The sequence below is a fragment of the Siniperca chuatsi genome, linkage group LG7 (assembly GCF_020085105.1).
Source record: "Siniperca chuatsi isolate FFG_IHB_CAS linkage group LG7, ASM2008510v1, whole genome shotgun sequence".
Lineage (NCBI taxonomy): Eukaryota > Metazoa > Chordata > Actinopteri > Centrarchiformes > Sinipercidae > Siniperca > Siniperca chuatsi.
In genome coordinates this window covers 3,158,033-3,180,866 of record NC_058048.1, presented here as the reverse complement: position 1 = coordinate 3,180,866, position 22,834 = coordinate 3,158,033, and the positions used below count along the sequence as shown (strand labels likewise).

The window sequence follows — 22,834 nt, the reverse complement described above, 5'->3', positions numbered from 1 at the left end:
CACCTTTAATATTATGGATATGATGCAATTTGATTCTATATTGTAAAATTAGTCAAAGTTACACTGGTTTAAGTGTCAAGCTAGGGCTGGAACACTATGGCAGAAATCAATATATTAATAGGAATATTTTTCTAACACAAATATACTTTATGTCCTGATATGTATGAGAGATTCAACATTATATACACAAATTGATGTCTAACGCAATGAAAAGCATTCAACTGGTATGCATTACATCAGACAAAACTCTGATGACATGACATGATTATATCATCGTGACATGATTCCACTTTAAGTTGATACATGATAATATTGAATTCTCGCCCAGCCCTATGTGAAACTCTCTACTGTATATGCGATATACTAGGGGAATCACTGCACATTTAATTTACTGACATAAGAATGAATGACTGAATACATTTAAAGGTTCTAAATATTGACACAAAATCATTGGTTTTAAGCCCAAAAATGTTGCTGCTATCAACCTTCAAAATCTACAAGCACAGAAATGTGTCGACCTCAATTCAGAAACGTAGTGTCAGTTATCAGCTTCCCTGTATTCTTATTAGCACAACTGGAAATGCATAAAAATACTTTATCTTACTGGTCACATTTAAAGAGGTATTCATTGTCTGTGCCTTCAATCCAAACAATGTTGCTACTGGCCTTCAAACTCATATTAGTAAGTTCTGCCACACACAGGCATGTTCTTCAGACAGAGGGTGAGACAAAAGTGATGTGCCTGTGTGATAAGAGGCGGCGCCATGGCAGTGGCAGGACACAACACTGAACCCTCCCTACGCACACACAGTGATAAGCATCACCTCCATCCCTCGGCCTGGCTCTGTCCTCCTGTCTCTCTACGCTCTGAACCAGTTAGTGAAGAAACTGAAAACACAGAGGACACCCGCTGGAGACAGAAGAACCACAGATACGATTTTGGGCAGACAGAAGGATACAGATAGAGGTGGAGAAGAAAGAAAAAGGTCAGGAGATCAGGCACAAAGGGGAGCTGTTGAACAGGTCAAGGTAGAAGCAAACAGGTAAAGTTTGCTCCTTCATTCTCACATGACCAAGGTTCAACCAACAAGAATTTTGGAGCCCAAATAAGGCTGCATGTGTTTTCAAAAGAAGCTGGAAAGATCAGCAAATTTTATAATTTCCAAAATTTGCAAAGAAATCAACAGTATGGATGCATGTGTGAAAATACCCACTGAGCCACAAAGACCTGCAGGGTTTTAAAAGGATAGCAATAATATTTTTCAATTTGCATGCTACCAGGTATGTTTAAAATTACAAGAATTACAAAACAAAGTAATGTTGTTGGGGTGATACATGTGGAGAAATGCAAATTATTAAACTATTGCCAATAAGGAAATAGATTTAATTACTGGCAAATGTACACATCTTTCGACATTGGGGTTATTAATATATCATAAATTCACATTTAAATAATGAGCTTTAAATAACTTTATCTATGTATTTACTGATTACAATTTAACATTAAAATGTGGCACCTAGACTTCTGACACAGAAATTAAAATATGCAAAACGAAACTCTCAATTAAAACTAAATTAAACTTGAACAAAATTTGGACCAAATGTATTAAATCAGTCGAGCTGTCTAATAGCTTTCATTTCAGAAGTGGATGGATGATGGTCCGAACTGATCCGGGTTCAGTTGAAAAGAAAAAATGTGGTAAACAAATAATGACCAACCATATCTATGTTTATCAAGCACCTTTTGGTATGTGTTGAAAAGCAGAGAAAGGTGGAGAAGAAAAAGACACTATCAGATATGAAAAACTATTTGTGACACACCTTTTTGTGACACAAGCTGTAAATATTTCTTGACACCTGAGTGAAAACGCCCGGGGCGGCTCGCTGTCAGCGTGAGGGCAGATCAGATGAGTGAAGTCTCTGTCACATGACAGCAGATAATGCAACAGACGCCACAGTGGCTCCTCTATCTCTTTTATCAAACAAAAGGCAACAGGATATAATGTCACGCAGTAAGTGATGAATTCCTCACTCGCACAGGCAGTAAATACCAGGCATTCACAAGACGCATTTAACAGCATTATACTTTGAGAGTAAAAGACATATTTTAAAGGGGAAATCCTCTCATCTGTGTGTGATTGGATTAGCCTAACATCGTAACCAGATTAAAGACGACATGTAGAGGGACATCAAATTCACTTGAAACCAAATCAATCTTGTCCAACGGCTGGTAGACTTTACAGGCCTAGCCAAACAATCAGAGTAGATTTTTTATTTTTTTTTTTACAAAAAAAGGGCACAGCGCACATAACAATAGGAAGGAAAACAGGAGATGCAGAAAACATTCACAACTCTGCATGGGGGGACGTAGCAAAGCTGCAGAATGGCAAGTGTAAATGACTGACTACTTATAATCCACTTGAACGGGATTGTGCTGGTTTAGACAACAGCAAAGGAAATCTCTTTGCCATTAAATTCATTTTCATTTCACTACAGCAGGCTGTCAACAGAGTACTTGTAGTAATAGTAGTTAGAGAAGGCAGTGCACAGTATATGAATATCTAAATTATATTTATAGATTTTTGTTTTCCTATACACATTTTATTTTTCTTTGCAGGTACTCTGTAAATGTATTGTCAAGCAAGTTTAATAAACAAGTGAAAACTTAGCCATGTAACCATGTTGTTAAAACGCTGTTGCTCTTTATCTTTGGAACTGCTATAACATTTTCTTTTGATGTAACGTTAATGTCCTATCTTTCATACTGCATGTTAGTGTCATGTTGAGGCCCACTGTCACTCAGCAAAGTGTATTCTCACATGGTAGATTGGAGTCTGCTACTAGCCTGCTATCGCTTAACATAGTATAATAAAATGACTGCATGTAGCGTCACAGCTGAAGATCCACAGTGGTCATCATATAAATGACTTAGGCCTCTGTATGTTTTCATTATGGTAACACTAAGATGGGAAAACCTCCCAAAATCTCCAAGTATTCCTTTAAAAATGCACACCTGGTTTGGGTCTGGACTCGCATCCCTTTCCCACAGTTAGTTAAGTCCTTCAAATCACAGAGGTCATTGCATTTGAAGAATGTGAGGTGGTACAACTGTAGAGTCCAATAAAATTACTTTTAACTTCAACTTAGTAAGAACATGTTAAGACAATTTAGTTTAGTTACATGACTCAAACATGGACCACATAGACAACACCACAACAGAGTCTGACAGTCTCTGCTGTTGTGATTGATGGGATACACCGGAATAATATACAACACAATTTAACTGGCAACTTCATACAATGAGAGACTTCAGTAGAGAATGGAGCAGAATGAACTACATCTGAATGAAACAGGCAGGAGAGCGATGAAACAGAAGAACCAAAGTTGTATCACAGAGCAGAAGAGGAGGGATTCAAATACAGTAGAGTAAATCAATGACTTTTCCTACCTGATCCTGAGTCCATGATGTTGGACTGTCCTCTACGATCAGGCACCAGCCGCGACGAGCCGGGCATGCTGACTGGCTCTGAACGTACCGGCTGGATCCTGCACACATACAGTATATGTATATTATTACACACACAAAAAGAACACACATACAGTGATATCTAAGGGCCTCAGATGCATGTCTGACTGGATCCAGTCCCACAAACCCATAAGGGGAGATTTGAGTTGTTGTTTTAGTGATTATGTGTAAAATTTTGATTATGAGCATATTATTCTCATACATGCTTGTCAGGATAATTTCTTGTAAATTAGAGTGACCACCTCCTAATTTGTTGAAACTAACATGTATGTATATTTTGCAAACCCTCTTCATGATTTAGACAAATAACATAGTGTGTATTTCTACATCAAAATCTAGCCTAATGCAGCTCTAAGCCCTGACTTTTACTACTGGGTGCATTATTTTGATAGTGTCAAAGTACCTGAGGCTGTGTAGGTCCAGGTCGTCAGTGTCAAAGTCCAACAGGGGCTGTTGAACATCAGTGGGGCCCTGGGATTGAAGGACTGAGGACGAGGACGAGATGACTGTGGTCTGGCCTGAAGGGTGAATGGTCTTAAACTGAAACTGGGGGCCCATCCACAGGCGCCGGTGGGGCCCTGTATGAGTCACAATCTCCACCTGAGAATACAAAGGTAAAGGTTAGTGAGGAGAGAGAACCATTTTATTTTTCCAAACATAATTGGCCAAGATGTTTGAGAAACCCAAAACAGAGACACCTGGAAGTTTCTCAAAGCGGTGCTTTGAGCTAAATTCTAACATACTCACAATGACCATGTTAACATGCTATTGTTTAGCAGGTACTGTTTTCCTTGTAAACCATCTCAGTTTAGCATGTTAGCACATTTTAACATCTGCTAAATGGCACTAAACACAATACAGCTGAGGCTGATGGGAATGTCATTAGCTTTGTACTGTACGTTTTTGGTCATAAGCCAAAGTCATGACGTCATGTCCGCTCTAGCTTCTGTTCCACTAGCTTCTGTAACACAATGCAACCTCTCAGTGAACATTTCTTTAATCAGTGTTTCTGAAAAAAATAAGCTTGTTTCTTGGATCTACTGTCCATATTCTAAAATAATTCAGCATCCTCTATATCACTTGCTATTAGCATTTGAACAAAAACATTTGTGCGTTAAATAAAGTTAAACAATTATTACTTTGTGAGAACAGAAAAAACCTACAACTACCATTAAAATTTACAAGAGCAGCTGCACGGGTGCTTGCTAACAATGATATGGGTATATCAGCGTGACTTGGTTTCGTCCATATCCATAAAATTCACCAAAGCTCTCTTCTAAAGTTATTTTTCTAATCTCTGCTGTCTAAAACCTTTTACAAGGTTTGCCCCTCTCTGTCCTGCTGTTGTTACTGATATACGTGAGCTCACTGTGGTCCCTCGACTTGCCCATGGATTCACCTCTTTTGTTAAGCCATGACATTTAGCCTGCTAAGGTCTAGGGCTTGTGGGAAATGGGGTTCATTAAAGGCCACTAAAAACAGAAATATTGAATAAACAACAATATTAGATTGTTTTAAAAAAACATCTGAAGAGAGCAATACAACATATAGTTGAGAAAGGCTTTGTTCCAAAACTGGATTTTTAGTTATTAGCGATTTTACAAATGTCAATGGGATTTTGAATGAGGTTGTGTTACTTCTGGGACAAAACCCAGAAGTTCCAGTTTCACGTTGGCTCTCTATAATGTATGTGTTTAGGTAAGGTTTACCATGTACATCATCTTAGTTTGGCGTGTTAGCATGGTAACATTTGCTAATTGGCACTAAACACAAAGCACAGCTAGCTGTTGAGAATGCCATTAGTTTTGCAGGTATTTGGCCATAAATCCAAGTATTGGACAAATCAAAATTTTGACTGGATGATGGTGCTAAATTTTGAAGTTATGGAATCACTTAAGTTATTACAATTCATCCTGAGGGCAACATGAATATGTGCATTAAATTTCATGGCAATCCATCCAAAAATTGTAAAGACATCTCACTTAAAACCGCAAATGTCAACATAATGGTGGCGCTAGAGGAAAAGTCAGGCAATCAACAAAGTAATTAGGATTTATGGTCTGGGAGCCATGAATGTCTGGACAAAATTTCATGGCAATCCATTCAGTAGTTGTTGAGATATTCCAATCTGGGCCAAAATGGTGGACCGACCAAACAACCGACAGATGGACATTGCCATCCATAGCATGCTAGCGGTGTGGCTTAAAAAAACATGTGTAGCTCTTTAAATACACCTGAACCACAATACTCCATCAGCAGTTAGTCAAGGACAGAGTCCTGGCAAGAGTCGCCATCAGTGGATTTGACATGGTGGTTTGGCGTCAATCGATGTGCCAATACTCAAACATCCCATGCAGTATTCAGATGAACTCAGTTACATGGCAGCCAACTAAAAGCTTGCTGTACTTCTGTACCACTGAAAGTCTGACGATGATGTCAGAACTCGTCAAGGTCTTGTGTGTGTTGGGAGTGCTGGCGGCGTGATGGGAAGCCTTCCCGGAGGGTTAATAGAAGTGTGACACGAGCAACAGCATGGCAGGGAGGCTGAGGTGAGGCCTACTGGGAGAATAAGACTGTGCTGGCATGGCAGGCAGTCCATGGGCGCCTGAGCTGAGTGGCACTAATGCTGGCTGGAAGTAGGATAGGACAGGGCTACGGAGTGGGTGACTCATAAACACTGGACTATTACTGCCTCCTCCGTTCTCCATCTCCTCTTTGCCTTGAATTTAACCATCTCCTGCCTTGGACTCCCACTTTTCACTGCTCTCCCACACTAACTCTGAATTTTCAACTCCCTGCAGCACTTAACTAGCCTCTTGGTGTCACACTGTTCACATTTCATTATCTTTACTTCATACATGTTCGTCTCTCACCTCAGCCCAGCTCTCTGCTCACAGTCTCACTCCACTGCCAGGTGCCAACATCTCAGACAAGAGTGAGAGCTTACACTAATTAATTCACAATAATAATAATTCATAATTATACAACTTAATTTTTCAGTGTGTCTGTTTATACACACAAATATATATGCATATACACATTTAGATATAGGTGGTCTGTCACAGCTGTGCAAATTAGGCCACAGAAGGAGGGAGGAGGATTTTCACTTGGTGTGTGTGTGTGTGCTTTGCCAGTTAACACCATCAATGTCACGCCCGGCCACAGAGCTGAACAGCTGCCAGTGTGCTTTCTTTGCAACGGGATGGAAGGTCCAGATGTTACAGTCCGGTGTCAACCCCCATCCCCCTCCCCTTCACATCACAGAGCCGATGACATGTTGCTCAGGTTTGCCCTTACAGCCTATTCCCTCTCTAGACTGGGCACCAAGCTAGATCAAGTGGGCAAAACACTTGCCTCACAAAATCCAACTGACTGGTCAACATCAAGGTAGAGGTAAGCCTGTATACAAGCAGTTGGCTTTACCACATTAAATAAAAAATATACATAAAGTGGGTTTTATCAGAGAAGTACAGTGAGTATAAAAACCTCAGTGTGCTTCAAACGAGTTGTATGACGTGTCGCCCAGCCACGTCTAAAGACAAAAGTGTTTATACTTGTTCTGAAAGGCCACCCTCAAAGGCGAGGTGAAAGGGCTGCCCTCATAGCCTCCTCGTGGTTGCATCCCACTGCCTCCCTGATCTCTTTCCAAGAACACTGTCTTTGTTGTCTCGACGCAATAATTCGTACAAATGGGGATACCAATACACACCTTCGGTGTGTCCAGTAGCACTGATTAAGGATTTCATCATTCTTTATTTGCATTTAAACTTATCGAACAGAAATTTAGCCAGCCTTAGTCTAATGTTGTTCTTTAATGGTTTCCCAAAATCTTTTTTCCAAACTAATTTAAGACCCTTACATTTAGGTGACATCTCTGACAAAGTCATAGAATATATATGGGAATATATTTTTTGTTTGTTTTCATATCTTAGTTGTATCTGGAATTATTTGTCAAGCTGTGTTTTAAGTACCTCTGTATGCCCCTCTTGCCTGTTCTCCTTCAATGTCTACAATATTTGTTATATTAATTTTATTGCCTTGGAAGTTGTCTTGTCTTTTGGCCATCAATTCACCTGGTTTTACAAAAAAAGGCTTTGGTATCTAATACTTTAGACATTGTGCATACACAATGTCCTAGAACGCATTTATTCATGTATTAGGAAAGACTAGAATCTTAAAAACATTTGACCATCCATCAACTGCTATGATCTATGTCACACCCATTCCATCACATCACAATTGGCAGATGTAGAGACCTGAGGTGGACTCTGTAAGGACAGGAGGTTTTGTTGTCCACTGTCAGCCAGCTGACGAGCAACCAACACTGATGGGCAGCAAATGGCCTGATGCTGTAGTGAGCTGAAGCACTGACATGGAGGGTCACAAACCTCACATTTCATCTGGGGATGGCAATCATCCTAAATCCAAATCCAACACCAAAATGCCCGCTGATAATGAAATGAAGGCCACTGATATGATATAATGAAATCCACAAGGCACTACTTAGCCTTCAATTCAATATAGCCTATACTGTATGTATTTAGCATTCTCAATCCACCAAGCAATTGTGCTTAATATGTCCTAATCTTTCCAAAATTTTTGGAAGGGACTGGAATAAAAACAAACTACACTGTATAACTGATCTACAAACCTATGTTTAATTTTAGCTGGGCCCCTTTCTCCTACATTTCATTGACAGTCTAAAATGTTCCACAAGAGCTACTTCAAAATCATCTAAGGCACGAAGAGCTGTACTGTTAGATATCCAACCACTGACGAATGCATCACTACCACTGCTCTGACAGGAAGTCGCCAAAAATCCGAGTGCAATGAATAGTTTTGCTCCTGGCAAACTATCATGGCAGATATGACCCAGGGCCTCTGCAAGCTAAGTGGGGTGCATTTTAACCAATCAATTATGCATGCAGTGGAATTATTGATGGTGAAAATGTCATGGGTTACCTGCCAACACCAGAGATTAGTGCATTGAGGGTTAACCAAGCAGGAAAGACCAGGGTGTGTGTACTGGAATTTTCTAACATGCGATGACAAAATACTGTGAACATTTCAGCACAATTTAGGATAGCGTTTGTGATTAGAAAGAAGCCACAAAGTAAGTAATCCTAGCTGACTGAGCAAGAAGAGTTCATCTGTATGAAACCAAAGAATTGAGATCCAATTACTGTGTGTGCAAATATAAATAGACAAGATTATCTAAAAGTAGAATAAATTGAAGACTGAATCCTTGCGATAACAGATCGAGTATCCACCTTTTTGGAGTGCTAATTCTCAATTTTATTTCACTTGGGATGGGAGGATGGCATGCCACAAACATGATCCAATTTTGTCCTCCCAAACTCTCCAAGTTGGAACTTGAGAGAATTGTTAAAATTTTGCCAAATCAGGGTCAAAATCTAGATGAGAAAATGCCTTAAACCTGCACTTAGCACAGTTTAGCCACTTAGGGGCAGTGGAACAAGCCAAAAACACACAATTGATGTATTATCACCTCATAACGTTGGCAAATGCATGGCCCGTTTACACATCAACAGACACAGAGCAACATAAGCATTCAGTTGAGTCATTTCTGTTAACCTGACAAATGCAAGTCTGATATTCATTCTCCTTTTATTTCTGTTTTGGGCTCCACCAACCCCTGGGAAACATCTGGCTTTTTAGCTGCTAAATATTATATATATATATATATATATATATATATATATATATTATATATAGATATAACAGCTTGTCTCTTAACTTTGTCTGTCAACTGTTTGATTCTGGGGATTCTGGTGTACAGTGGGTTTATCAGCGATGTCTTGCTTATAACAGCTTAGCTTAGAGGTTAAAAACCTCCATAGAGATAAGAGGAACTGCAGAGATGGACCATAATTCTCTGACAGTTCATCACTGCAAACTAACCCTTTTCTATTACATATACTTATTTGATCTTTTTGTAAAAATATTGATTAGTACTCTGAATGGGTATTTGCCCATTTACACTAATGAGTGAATAAATGGCTGTCAGTGTCTGAATTTTTTTTAGTCAGCCACATATGCAAGAACAGCCTACTACCTTTATTGAGCAGAAGTATGCATTTGGTTTCACATGATTTTTTGGTGTCGGAGAAAAAAAACACACACACGCGCACACACACACACACACAAACCAACAACACACAATTGTTTTGTTTTGCTTTATGAACATGTGCCTTTGTGCTTAAGGCCTCGTTACACCACTGTTTGACAATGTGCTGGACCCAAATAAATAATCAATGTCAAAACGATAGATTTCCAGATTTTCATCTTACGGACTTGAACCCAAAATAAATCACTACAAAAACATAAGGCCTTGGGCCCTTCCTTTTTGGATTTATTTTGCACATTGGTTTTGCAAGTATGGAAACATTGGTTACTGGGACATCAATTTGTGGAAGTACCAGTTGGGTGGCTATTACAACATAGGGAAACAAACACGTGTTTAAAAAAAGGGCAATCAAAGTCATAATTAAACTCTCAAGCATTTTCTTCAGGAATCATATTTGTTTTTCGCCAAAGCAACAAAGCTATGACTGAGACTAAAGGAACCAAACGCTGGGTGTGATCATGGCCGTATGCAGGGTTTTAGAAATACCGAGGCCAAAAACTGAGCTTGCTAGGGGGGTTCAGGGGCATAAATATGTGCATCTGAAGACATTTGGAGAGCGAAAATTGGATAACAATAGCTTTAAAACCATGTCAGTGGGCAGTAGCATAAGAATAAAGTTAAATGTTGCAATGAATGATCCACACTGCAATCTGGAAATACAGAAGAGGCTAAAACGATCATGAGACGTCTGAAAATGAATGTTAAAGTGTTCAAGTAAAGGGAAATTCACACTACAGACACCATCTACTCGTTGTTCTCTCTCACCCTCTGTATTCACTGCCTCACCCTTTCTCTGTGACTCCTCACTGTCTCTCCTGGCAAAGTGTATTAAAAATAATTTTGTAAAATTATATACACCTTCTTTATTTCATCTTTGTGTTTGCATCATTTTGGATTTGAATAATAGAAATGTCTCATAAACAACAATAACACAATATTATTACAAAATAGTTATGCTAGGTGTTTGTGTTGTTGTTAAATTGAGCCCATAGGTTCCACTGTAATTACCAAAGAACATATCTGGTAATTACATTGTCTGATTGAACATTTTGTACTAACAACAGGATCATCCACTTCACCGCCCACACACAAGTGATGACGGTGATCAGATGAGCAAGTCGGTAATCTCGGCGTTGTACAATATCTTAGCAAAGTTTGGTTTTTTTTGGCAATTATTTCACGACTTCTAATATATACACCTTGGAATAAATACAGAGGCCCGGACCTCGGTGACCTCAATGTTGGGTACGGCCATGGGTGTGATTGCACTGATAGTCAGGTAATGTCAATCATCTGTCTGCCTGTCACAGACTAACTTAATGTCACTGTAATGTTGGTTAAGGTAGAGATCTGACCTGAGAGAGCCACTCCTCGTCCTCCTGGCCACTGTGGCCCGACGCCAGGCTGTCTGACGACTCGTGGCGCATGATTGGGCATGGGCTTCCTGGGGGCATCGCTGAGAGAACACAGAAGCACACACACACACACACACACACACACACACACAAATGATTATTTGATTTTATAACCATTGATGACATTTACATTTGATATTTTGAAGCTGACAATATTTGTGCCAATGTCCAATATCATCATAGTTTTCAAGCCAGAAAGTATCTCTAAAATTCAAGTATTCAATGTTTCCTATATAATGATATTCTTGAAAAGTTTAAAGGCCTCCAACATTATAAAATATGACACTGACACAGCTATCGGAGTGGGATATCAGTAAGTCAAAGCTGAGTAGTCAAAGCAGAGCGGTGAATCGTATATTACCATTAACTATTTACATAAATCAGTCTGTGAAGGAAAATGATAACTGACAACTAGTTTATTAAAGTGTGTTGGAGTCATTAGGGATTGACTGATATGGTCTTTGAAAGCCAAAACCAATACATGCAGGCTGCAGTCAGTGGCAGCAGTTATTTTATGCTCAGTCTTATTTTGTAAGATGAAAAACTGGTGAGTAAAAGATAAATAATCCCATGTTTTTCTTTCTCTAATATGGGCATATGGGTGCGTGCCAGTGAGTGTGAAAAGGGATGTGTACAGTAAAGTATGTGAGAATAAGAAATGGCGTGTGTGTGTGTTATAAAGAGAGAGGGAGTGACAGAGACCCAGAGACAGATGGGACTCTTGCAGGCTTGAATAAGCAGTTGTGGAGAATGAGGCCTAATGTGTAGAATCAGTCCTTTCTCGGTCTCCCACATCAGGGATTGGGTTTGTTTAACACAGCAATGGCTAATAAACTTGTCAAGTCCACATCTGGAGCACAGGAGGCGCTCCTGTCTTTATCCACACTCTCACACACTTACACACGCGCCAGGTGTTCATACACCCCTGATAGAGGTAGGTTGGTGTATGACACCTCTCTAACGAATGTCACATCAACCCCCACCACAACACACACATTCCCCTTATGAAGAATGAGGTCTGCACAGTTCTTACACCTGCTTCTGAAGTAGTGCTTGCTGTGTATATAATTGTGTTTGATAAAAAAAGAATAAAGTTTGGAAGGATTGGGTAGTTAGAGTGAGTAGCCACCAATGTACAGAAACCTAAACTGCACCAACAGAAAACCAAGAGAAATAGATGGAAATAGTGGAAAACCCTGCTGTGTATTCACAACCTAAATGGTTTCCTTCTTGTGAAGATCAAATGAATTGCCATTATAATAACAACTCAGAGAGTGACACAGGCCAAACATCAGGATACGAGAAGACATACAGAGAAGACATGGGAAAGAAAGGCAGAAAGACAAGTAAGAGACATTATTATTATCAAATAATTATTAATCAGGAAGACATTAGCAAAAAAAAAAAATTCTCACAGCCTGCTCCTTGACTTGACATTGAAATATAATGTTCATCTCAGTAGCCAATTTAATTAGGTTAATTATATGAAAAAGACCAAAATGTTGGATAATGTTTTCTATTTGTACTTGTTTAAATTATTTTAAAGCAATCAAACATGTTAACTTTTATACATTAGAAGTTAAATATGCTATAACTAACCATTTTTATTACAAGTGTATCTGTCAATTCTTTTTTCATTTAATCAAAATGTAAATGTAACAACGTGGCCAAAACAATCTCCTACATCAAAGCAAACCATACAAAGAAATTGTTGTATAGCATTTGTTGTAAGACTTTTTTTTTAGTCTTTTTAAAGGGTTAGTTCATCCAAAAAAAAAAAAAAACATCACTTACCTCTAGAGGTATCTAGCCAAGTTTGTCTGTCTCTGAGATTTCTGCCTCAACCCAATAATAAACAACAGAGGTAAATGGAAATCAGGAAAAATGACATTTAATGTCATTTAACAGCAAAATCTCAAAGGAATTATTTCTTTGGAAGGATAGACTTGTTAGTGTTGAGTTTTTAAAAAATTTTTCCAGTGCTGTGAGCACAACAAAAATATTCCATTCACCTCCATTGTATTAGAGTGGAGGCAGAAAAATGTCAGGGACAGATACATTTAAAGCCTGGACAAATAAAACCAACATTACCTGCATGGAAAGATGCCACTAGTAAGTGAAATATGTTTTTTTATTTTTTTATTTGGGTGACTGTTTAACAACCCACAGATACCATGCAGAGGGAAAGGGAGCTAGGGCTACAGTCAGAGAGACAGAGGCAGAGAAGGGTTCTCATGTTGTTTTGAAATGGAGGAGAGAAGAACAAAGCCTGTGTTGTGTTACTTATTAAACAAAATCACGACTCCCTATTTCCTACCACTGCCTTCACTCCCACTGGCCCCCGGCCCCCCTCCCTCTCCTTGCTCTCTGACCCTTGGGGCCAATAGCTGTTCCCTAATTAATTATTGATGTTCTGAAGCAGTTGGTGGACTGGCAGGATCGGGTTTCTGCAGGGGGGGGGGGGGCTTTCAATGGCCAGAGTCACAGCCAGGCTCCGGTGTGGGGAGCTAGTGGCCATCCCCATGGGTCAAGCAAAGAGACATCCCTCCCTGTGTGTGTGTGCGTTTGTGTGCATGTTATGAGCCAGACTGACCCCAGCAGTTACAGTCATATCTACCCATCTTAGTGTCCAGCCTCGGCCTTCTGCTTTTACAACACTCATTACTGGCTCTTAAGAGAGAGCGTCAATGCAATTTCACAGAGAGCAAATGTTTAAGTGCAAACTTATCGCACCGCACTCAAGAAAGGAGTCTGAATGTATGGCTATAGGCACAGTAGAGTGTTCCGTTACTGATGGATTTAAAACATCAGAGAATAAGTGAGTAGCATGGCGTCATTACTTAGAAATGATCAAAGAGGAATGGACATGCATCAGTTCAATAGTAATAATCTACTGTAGAAGAATGTGTAAAATATAGGAGAGAAATTCAGAGATTTTGGAAAAATGTACTGAATGTTTTGACACATGCCATAAGGCTCTAATTATGCATTGTTGGACAATTTCTGAAGGACCTCAGAATTAGCATGACAGAAGAAAATGGTGTCTCTCAGCCTTTTGCAGGCAAAGTTAGACTTAAACTATATTAGATAAAATATGATTTCCAGCCAACGTATAATAATAACTGCATTGTTAAAGAATAGATGAATGAACTCTGATTTGTTTTTTGGTCCGTTTCTTTAATAACAACCCTGATGATTATGTGCTTGCATACCCACATAAGCAGAAAAACAATCTTCCATACACCGCAGAGGAACAGAGTTGTCTGTGTCACAGTCTTTATTGACTGTGGAGAGTGGTGTTTTGCTGTGCTGAAGGCAGGTAGCCAGTGGCCTGTTAGCCAGAGCAGTGAAGCAGGGAGTCAGAACAAGAACAAAGGCTGCCTAGGTATTGATGTATCCCGACCTCCTGGGGCCTTGGGCCAGGGGCCGGACAGGCTGATCTCCAGAGATAGATAAGGGGCTAACAATCTGATAGATCTGGAGAGCTGGCTTCACAGTGGACAGAGAATAGCCGTCTTGTCTGGGCTGTCCGCTCTGTTCACCTTTATCTCTTTCATTTGTATTTTTTAAAGATTCATTTTGTTAGTCGTATTTTTACTCTCTCTTCTTTGACCTGCTGCATTGGTTGCCAGACATTTCACTTGCTGGGCTCCCTCTCCACTGCTCCACCTGTCTCTCTTCTCACTTTCCTCTCTTCTCGCTTTCCTCTTTTGAGTAGTACTCTGGCAGATAGGTGCTGGCATTCTTACAGACTGGGATAGCTTAGTCATTATATATCATTCAAGGCGTATTTGACTGACAGTTCCTTCATTCAGCCAGCGCTACACTTACCCCATCCTTTCTCTGCCTCCCTTTGATTACTGACCCAGTCATGGCGCCATGGTTTCTCTTTACCAAACGCCTGATGCTCCAAAGCCTTCACTCTGGCCCCTCTCTCGGAGCAATTAGATCTATTGACGAGGCAACTGTGGCTGGCCTGTCATGGGCCTCAAAGTCCCAAGAGAGCACCCGAGCCAGTCAGTCAGTCAGTCTCCACAATTAGCACATTATATGACAGGTAGGGAGGGGAAGGCCACAGCCAGAAAGCATAGCTTCTGTTGCTGCCATCATCGCCGGGCTCAAAGGAGCCAGCCAGAAATCAAGGTGGTAAATTATTCACCAGTTTGTTTGCTTCAGAGCAACTTTGCAGCGAGGGCAAGAGGTGTCGGAAAACATACTGCGGACAGCTAGATACCCCAACAAAAAATGAATACGTGGAAAAAACTCACTCTGAATAAAAAGTCTGAATGTAGCTAATGAGGGTGTGAAAACCTCACATTCATCAACATATAGACACTTATGATAGGGATTAGAGTAGCCATTCTGTTATTACTCAGTTCCAACACCTTTGGCCAAAAGAAAAAGAGCCCACTCAAACACTCACCTAATAGATAAATGGGTACTTTGGAGACACAGACAGGAATCCTGTGATTCCACCTCAACTATAGATAGAGGATTCCCCAAACACTAAAAATTGGCCCGAGACTGCTTTTATTAAGCCAGATCGTACTACAGCATCTCCTCTGTTTGTGAGTATACTGTATAATGTGTGTGTCTTTCTTCCTTATCTCTCCAAGGCAGTGCTGCACATTGCTGTCCTCTGCAAGGCTGAGTGCTGCCAGTAGCTGCTACAGATGGACAGGTGGAGATAGTGACCATGAAGTGGCGCCACTGCTGCCTTTTATCATCCCGTCCTGGAGGCTCCGGTCTGGCCTGACCCCGGTCCTTCCTCTCCCCTTCCTATTCCTTTCCCTGCATACTGCATTTTTAATCAGCCTGGGTCATCCAATATAGAACCACGAGACCGGAGACCATGGCCTGTCAATCAAGCGCTGCCACCTCTTTGCCTTCCACCACCTTTCTAGAGACATAGTCATAGTTTGTTAGACAATTAGCTGAAGGGGATATTTATATAGATTTTTTACCCTCATTCGTTGACTCTTTCAGTACTTCTGTTTCTTGTCTAACAGTAAAAAGTTTCTTGTCTTGTTTCCTCTCTTCCTGCTCTTGTGATGGTTGTATCGGCAATGTAAATTAGACCTAGATAGCACAATTTGTTCCGCAAGTAAGAACAGTGTGTCTTTTCAGTTTCCTCTGCAGCGGCACTATCTTTATGTTCAGCAAGAGGCAGCTGGACAAGGGGCGTATGGCTGTGCCGTAATTCATCCTAAGGTCAAATCGACTCTTTCTCCTGGATCACTTCTCCATTGCGTTGCCAAGCCCTGGAGGAAACGGCAGAAGAGAGGGCTGGCAAGGGGACGCATGCTGAGAAACAGGATGTTGAGAGTCTGTGCTCGGGTGCAAAGTGCAGAAATAGAAGGTGGCACTCCAAGAGCAACTCGGTCGGTGTTGGTGGTGTATAGGACACTGACCCGGAGGGAAAATGGCAGGAGCACAAGAAGTGGGTAGAGGGTTGAACAATTATGTTTATAGCGTCTTGACCTCGCATCGGTTCACACTTGGTTGGTTTGGGGAATAAAGAGACACAGCGGTGTTATCTGGCTATTGTTAATTGGATGTAAATGTGAATGCAATGAATCTCTCATTATGCAGCCAGTTCCACTGCCCATGCTGGCAGAGAGAATGGTGGAAAAAGCTGACGCCCGTTCCCGTCACCCCAACGTGTACTCATCGCTCTGACACTAGGAAAGACCATTAGCACTAATTTGAGAAAATATCCTACCAGTTAGACCTGGAGCACTGCAGAAGTCAAGACGAGACGAGTAGAGAGATTAGGGTAAACACAGCTACCACTTGCCCTAGAGCAGCCGCAAGAGCTAATTACAGATTTTGTGTGTTTATAATTATGGAGTGAGCTCAAAACGCCAGCCTATTCCAGGGGGTGGATTGATTCCGTGTGTGGCCATCCATGTGCACTCGCATTCGCTTTTGCGAATTGGCCTTTCAGAGGGCAACCTTAAGTGCTCACTGCTCTGTACTTGTTATTGAATTAGAGAGAGTTTAGGGTGTCAGCTAATTGGTCTGAGTTTGGCATCTTATAGCATTGTGCTAGCGTGTCCTGAAGCAGGCGTGTAGTGTGGCAGACAAAAAATAGATTAAAGGTGCATAATCGAACAGAAGAACTAGGATTACTTCTGACAGGGCTAAGAGGATATGAAATGGTAGAAATGGTGGAAGTATCTTTCTCCGAAATCTTTGAGAAAGGAAATGTTATGGCTGTTGACTGGAAAGGTCTCTTCTCAGCATGTGGCACCAATAAGAGGCTGAGGGCTGGCATTCAACACAGTCAACATTGAAAATCAGGAGGGATTAGGGGTCACCCACTTGACTAATGATGCATACAGTACGTACAAAATACATACATGGTCATGTTAGCCTGCGAAACCAAAACATACAGAAACCTATATTTTATGATGCATACAAGTAATAAACAAACATAGTACATGTAGTCCAGGCAAATACATTAATAGCATCAATGCAATTGGTATTTAAACAACTACTTAGCATAGCATGTTTGAGGTTAATATTCAATGAAAAATGTGAAATCTGTGAGAATAATGCCAGTAATTAAGCACAAAAGGAAAAGCTGAAGTTTATGAGAAAAAAATATTTGATTGATGAAATGATTGATTTATCTTAAATTTGAACAAAGAAAATTTTTATTTTTTTTTAAATAATTTTTTTTTTTTTTTTAATTGTGGTTGTGTCATGGTTTATGTTATAACATGTTATTTCCTGTTTTATTTTGAAATATTCTTCTTCCCTCATGTGTCTTGTGGTGTTGCTTCCGGTCTTTGTTTGCCTTTCCCACCAGTTTTGATTTTTTGCTCCACCCTGATTGTTTTCACCTGTGTCTCATCGTGTCACCTCACCTGAGTGTATTTAAGTCTGTGTGCTTCCTTTGTTCTGTGTCAGATCGTCTTCATCCATGTGTTGAGCGTTCTAGGCCTTTCCCTGTGTGACTATCTGCTTGGCAGAATTTCAATTATTTGCCTGGATTTTACGTTTGCCTGTTTAGACTGCTCCCTGCCTGTATCCCATGCCTTTTCACCATTAAATAATTTAAATCATCTTGTCTGCTTGGGCTGTCTGCATTTGGGTCCTTTCCCTGTTCCCTGCTTGACACATTGTGACAGGTTGATTCTACACTGTCCACACTTTTAATGCCATTGTATTCTTCATGATGCCCCGTGATTGACTGGCAACCTGTCCAGGGTGTACCCCGCCTTTTGCCTAATGTCAGCTGGGATTGGCTCCAGCCCCCCTCGGACCCTCCAAAGGATAAGCGGGTATAGCTAATGGATGGATGAATGGATTCTTCAGGATAATATTAAATCCACTACATGTACAATTTTTATGTGATCATAGTATCTTTCAAAACATTCTGATGGCTTAAGTTTTTGTTTGAAGAAGAAACAATCTCGGTGAAAACTGGTGCAGTCCTTGTGTTTCTATTTTGACTTTCAGTTACCCTAGGTCTGATTTGCGATGCTGCGAGTAGCAGTGTACACTGCTGTCACATTGTCTTTTTTGATATTTCCACACAAAAAAATGAAAAACACAGATCCAGAGTGACTTAAGTAAAAACGCAGTTTAGAGAAATCGTTTGAACAGCACTGTCATACAGTACGAAGACTAATCAAAATAAATTCATAACTGATGAGGTACCAAGAGCCGGGTCCTAAAATCCCCTTTATTGTATGCTTGTAGCACTTTCAGAATGTTTCCTTCTTTATCAGGATCCCAATTAGCTGACACCTGAAACACATGTTCAATTCAATTTGAGCTGCCTAGAGCAAATCTGCATTGATTTACATATTTCCATTAAGTTAATATGCAATTATGCTTCCCCGAAATATTACTTTGCATTCTATTTGAACACACTTCATGTGCTTGTTTGTTTAAACCAATGTACACAAAAAGAAGTACTTGTTTAAGACTTACCAGCCAGAAGATACTGATAGTACTGCACCAGGTCTGAGGCCAACACCAAGGGGTGGTTAGAGTTGAAGGGTGGCTGCAGCTCATTCCACTGTGGAGTCCTGCTCCAAAAGACAAACCGACTATGAGACAGAACATATTAGAGGCACTTTTTCTAGGATAAAGTGGTCAACACAGCTTTACCTGGCTAGAGTCCAGCAGGCCCTTGGACTGGTGCTGAGCTCCAAAGGTGTGTCATCGCTAATCTTTTGAGCGGTGCTAATTGGCCGAGGCTCCAGGACATGCTCCACCAAGTTACCATAGCAACTGATGATGTACAGTGAGTCGACGACCGACTGCCTGGACTGATCTGTGAAGAGTATGTGAAAGAAGGCAGAGATAAAAATACTGCTTCAGCTGCTACTTGATTATTAAAAAGTGCATTCTTAACATCGAGGGAGTAACTTCAGTTATATCCATTGGCCATTTGGTTTTCACTTTTGGGGAGACTTGTTTGGACTTTGACTCCAGAAAAATGCGAAAATCACCTGTGGCCATGGTCTAACCTTTCTCTCTTTTCATATTGGGGTTGGTGATGAACCAGGAGCGAGGCGAAGCAAAGACTGCAGCCACACAGAACTCTCCTCCACTGGACTTGCTCGGGGAGATCTGAGGGGGCGGCTTAGCTTTGCTTGAGGAGGGAAAAGAGTACAATGTTGTGACAAAGTAAAAACTGTACTGCTGTGTCTTGTGTCTCAAAGGTGCTCAGTGTAGTATTTCAACACTTTAACATGTCAAATCCAAATTACTTGCGATTGACTGGTTTAAGCACTATAACCAAATGGAACTATGTAGAAGAAAATTGCTAATCTCAAGCTTATACTAAATTACCCGTTTGTCAGAATTAAGACCACATTTCCCATAAACACTGTTTCTGAAGAGCAGCACACTTCCTGTCTTGTGCTGCAAAATCCAAGAAAAGAATCCCTCCAAAACTGACTGGGTGGCACAAAATGTGAACTACATGTATTCTACTCATCAATGGTCTCACTTGCATTCACTAATTACATTAATGTTTCTAAATGTATCTACTGATTTGTTTATTAAGTTCAAATGAATATGAATATGTAGCACCTTTGAGACCTTTGAGAAGTTTGTGTTTCTTCCATGAAAGATGACAACCAGAATCTGATTTAGAAGAAGAGATGATTCTCAACAGTATAACACAAGAAATGTAACACCTTGGAGGCAAGTATATGAAAATTACACAGCAACATCTGTGAACAATAAACACAAACTTAATGAGTGCTTTTGCATGCAAGGAGCTAAGCATGGGGAAATTGAAATGCTTGCAAATAAAACATCCACCTTAGTAGCAGAAAATGACAAAATTTATTTTGCTTCGACACAAATGTTGACGTATGAAATATTCAGAAAATAACCAAAATCAGTCCAAAAACTCAAAAACATATCCCTTACAAAATGTCCACCTGCTCAAACATCCCCTACACACAATTCAGCCCCCATTCTAGATCATCTTCCTGTCTGAAATGGAAGGTAAGTATGAGACATCCATGAGTATCCACGATTAAGTGTTACATTTTCTTAGTGTTAAATAAGCCTTCAAACTGGACTCCCTGGTTTGTATTTTATCTTGTACCTGTTACGCTGTAGCACCCACACTAATGTGGATTGGTACTGTTTTGTTACAGTGCTGCTGTTGTGTCGATCTTATCTTAATATCTATAAATATCTTTATACTAGGGACTAGGGTTGGGCCGATAAACGATGTCATTGTCCCAGTCCAGCCAGAGTCAGCTAATAGGAGCTATGGTGAGGGTATCTGTCCATCAGGAAACTCCGTACATCACCGAGAATTGAGGCAGAGCAGCAGGAGGATGTCAGTGGGAAAAACTGAAAATATTTCCCCCATAAAATATGATCCAGTTTCACCAAAATCAGCGAATAAAGTTGGTGTTTTTGTACAGTAATCAGTGAGGCCCGCCCCCCAGAAACACTCCGCTCCGGCATCTATTGTTTTTCCAACCTAATTATTGTGTTATTTGTGGTCTGATAAACAGAAACAAATTAAGTGCCCCATATCACTATTTTAACCAAAACCAGTGAATAAAGTTATAAAGTTGTGTTTTACAGAAATGCCTGGCAACCAAAAACGACACAAAGAAGACCAACTTCAGAGGTCACGTGATTTCCTGCCAACGGCGGAGGTGCTCTTGCAGAGGTCCACCATTTTGTGTCTGCAGCTAGGTACTCTTGCAGCATTTATTCAGTGGCAAACTTTACACTGTACATTTACTGCCACTAGACAACTTCACAGCTAACCATTCCCTCTGCTCCGGTGAGTAGGTAAGGATGGGCTGTGAATGGGCTCAAATGCCACCCCCAGATGTGTCACTGTGGACATTGTCACACTGGATGCACATGATCAAACGGATATTTAAAATAAAGACATACCATATTTATCACTCAATGGAATGTGCACCTCACACATTATTAATATTATAAAGAGTACGGTCTAGACCTGCTCTATAGGAAAAGTGCAATGAGATAGCTTCTGTTATGAATTGGCGCTATATAAATAAAATTTAATTTAATTGAACTCACAACAGCAGCATCCAAGCTGAGAATTTATTGGGAGTTATTGGATTATTCAGCATGTCAGGACTGTTTGAGAGGAAGCGGACACAGAAAAGGTTTTCAGCTGCAATACGGCTCCCCATATGGTAATGATCAGAGAACAGTAGCAAGGTCTGGTATTATTGTCCGGCCTTATAACCAACCTGGACAGTAAAACGTGGTCACAGCAGATCAGGCATGAGGTGGGCTAAGGGCTTGAAGACTCACAATGGTGTCACACACTCCCAGAGGGCTGCTTAACCTTGACCTTTGGAAACCACACTGGTGAGGAAGTAACACACTCACTTCTCTCTACTCTCACTTGTTGGGAAAAAAGACAAAGAAATTGATTGAGAACTGCACTTTTCCATGTTGCTACTCTGTATTGCCAGTTGACAAAATATTGTAATTCAACTTATCTTCAGCTCATGAAAGCTTTCTGGTGCAGAATTTTGCACAGGCTTTTTATATTTTTGGTTTATGTGGAACAAATATAAGCAGATAGGGACAGTTAGCATGAGCAGAAAAAGACCCTTGGGTTGATTAAAAAAAAAAAAGGAGTTTCATGTACAAAAATGATTAACAACAGGGAAACATATGTTACTGATGCAAAGCACTTGGAACCAGGCCAACAAGAAATGTCCAACCAACTGGCTCCGTCTATAAGCATAGAAAGTAAAAGTTTCTACAATTTTGGCAGTTGTGCCACCTGCAGGCAATGAGTGCTACTACTGCAGTTCAATTTCGTTCAATTAAATTTTGTGGCATGCTGGGAAAGGCTCTAGTCACCATTGATGCTGAACAGCAGTAGTAGTTTACAGAATGGATGTATATGAAAAACTAGTGTTTTTTGTCCTATCAGAGGAAAAAAGCAGATTGGTAAGGTTTTGTCTTTGCCCCTGAATATTTAAACTAGAAAAGTATGCGTTATAGACAGTATTTACACGTGTTGGTTATGCATAGAATTTTTTGGGGTGTCTATAGACACAATAACACACGCTTTATGTTAAGCTTTGTCCATATATCTGGAATGGAAGTTCAGTTTTGAATCAATATGTTTTGGAATCAGAGTGGGGACTAAGTAAATTCAACTCAAGACTCAAACTGTGTGTCCAGTAGTTCAACTAACTTTCACAGTACTAGGTGCTGAAAGACCTGCTGCTGGTAAAACTCTCTTTCTGTTGCCTC

General features: G+C 40.3%; 1 protein-coding gene across 7 annotated transcripts in view; it reads right to left on the bottom strand.

Moving 5' to 3' along the window:
• bcas3 (BCAS3 microtubule associated cell migration factor) overlaps positions 1–22,834 on the bottom strand; it is a 380,835-nt gene that overhangs the window by 234,286 nt on the left and 123,715 nt on the right. For all 7 annotated transcript variants that reach the window (XM_044202927.1, XM_044202928.1, XM_044202933.1 and 4 more), the window contains 6 exons: positions 19,576–19,700; positions 19,214–19,379; positions 19,034–19,131; positions 11,030–11,130; positions 3,930–4,126; positions 3,449–3,546 (listed from right to left, as the gene is read on the bottom strand). In XM_044202927.1, the coding sequence (XP_044058862.1) occupies positions 3,449–3,546; positions 3,930–4,126; positions 11,030–11,130; positions 19,034–19,131; positions 19,214–19,379; positions 19,576–19,700 (785 nt within the window). The remainder of the gene's footprint in view (positions 1–3,448; positions 3,547–3,929; positions 4,127–11,029; positions 11,131–19,033; positions 19,132–19,213; positions 19,380–19,575; positions 19,701–22,834) is intronic.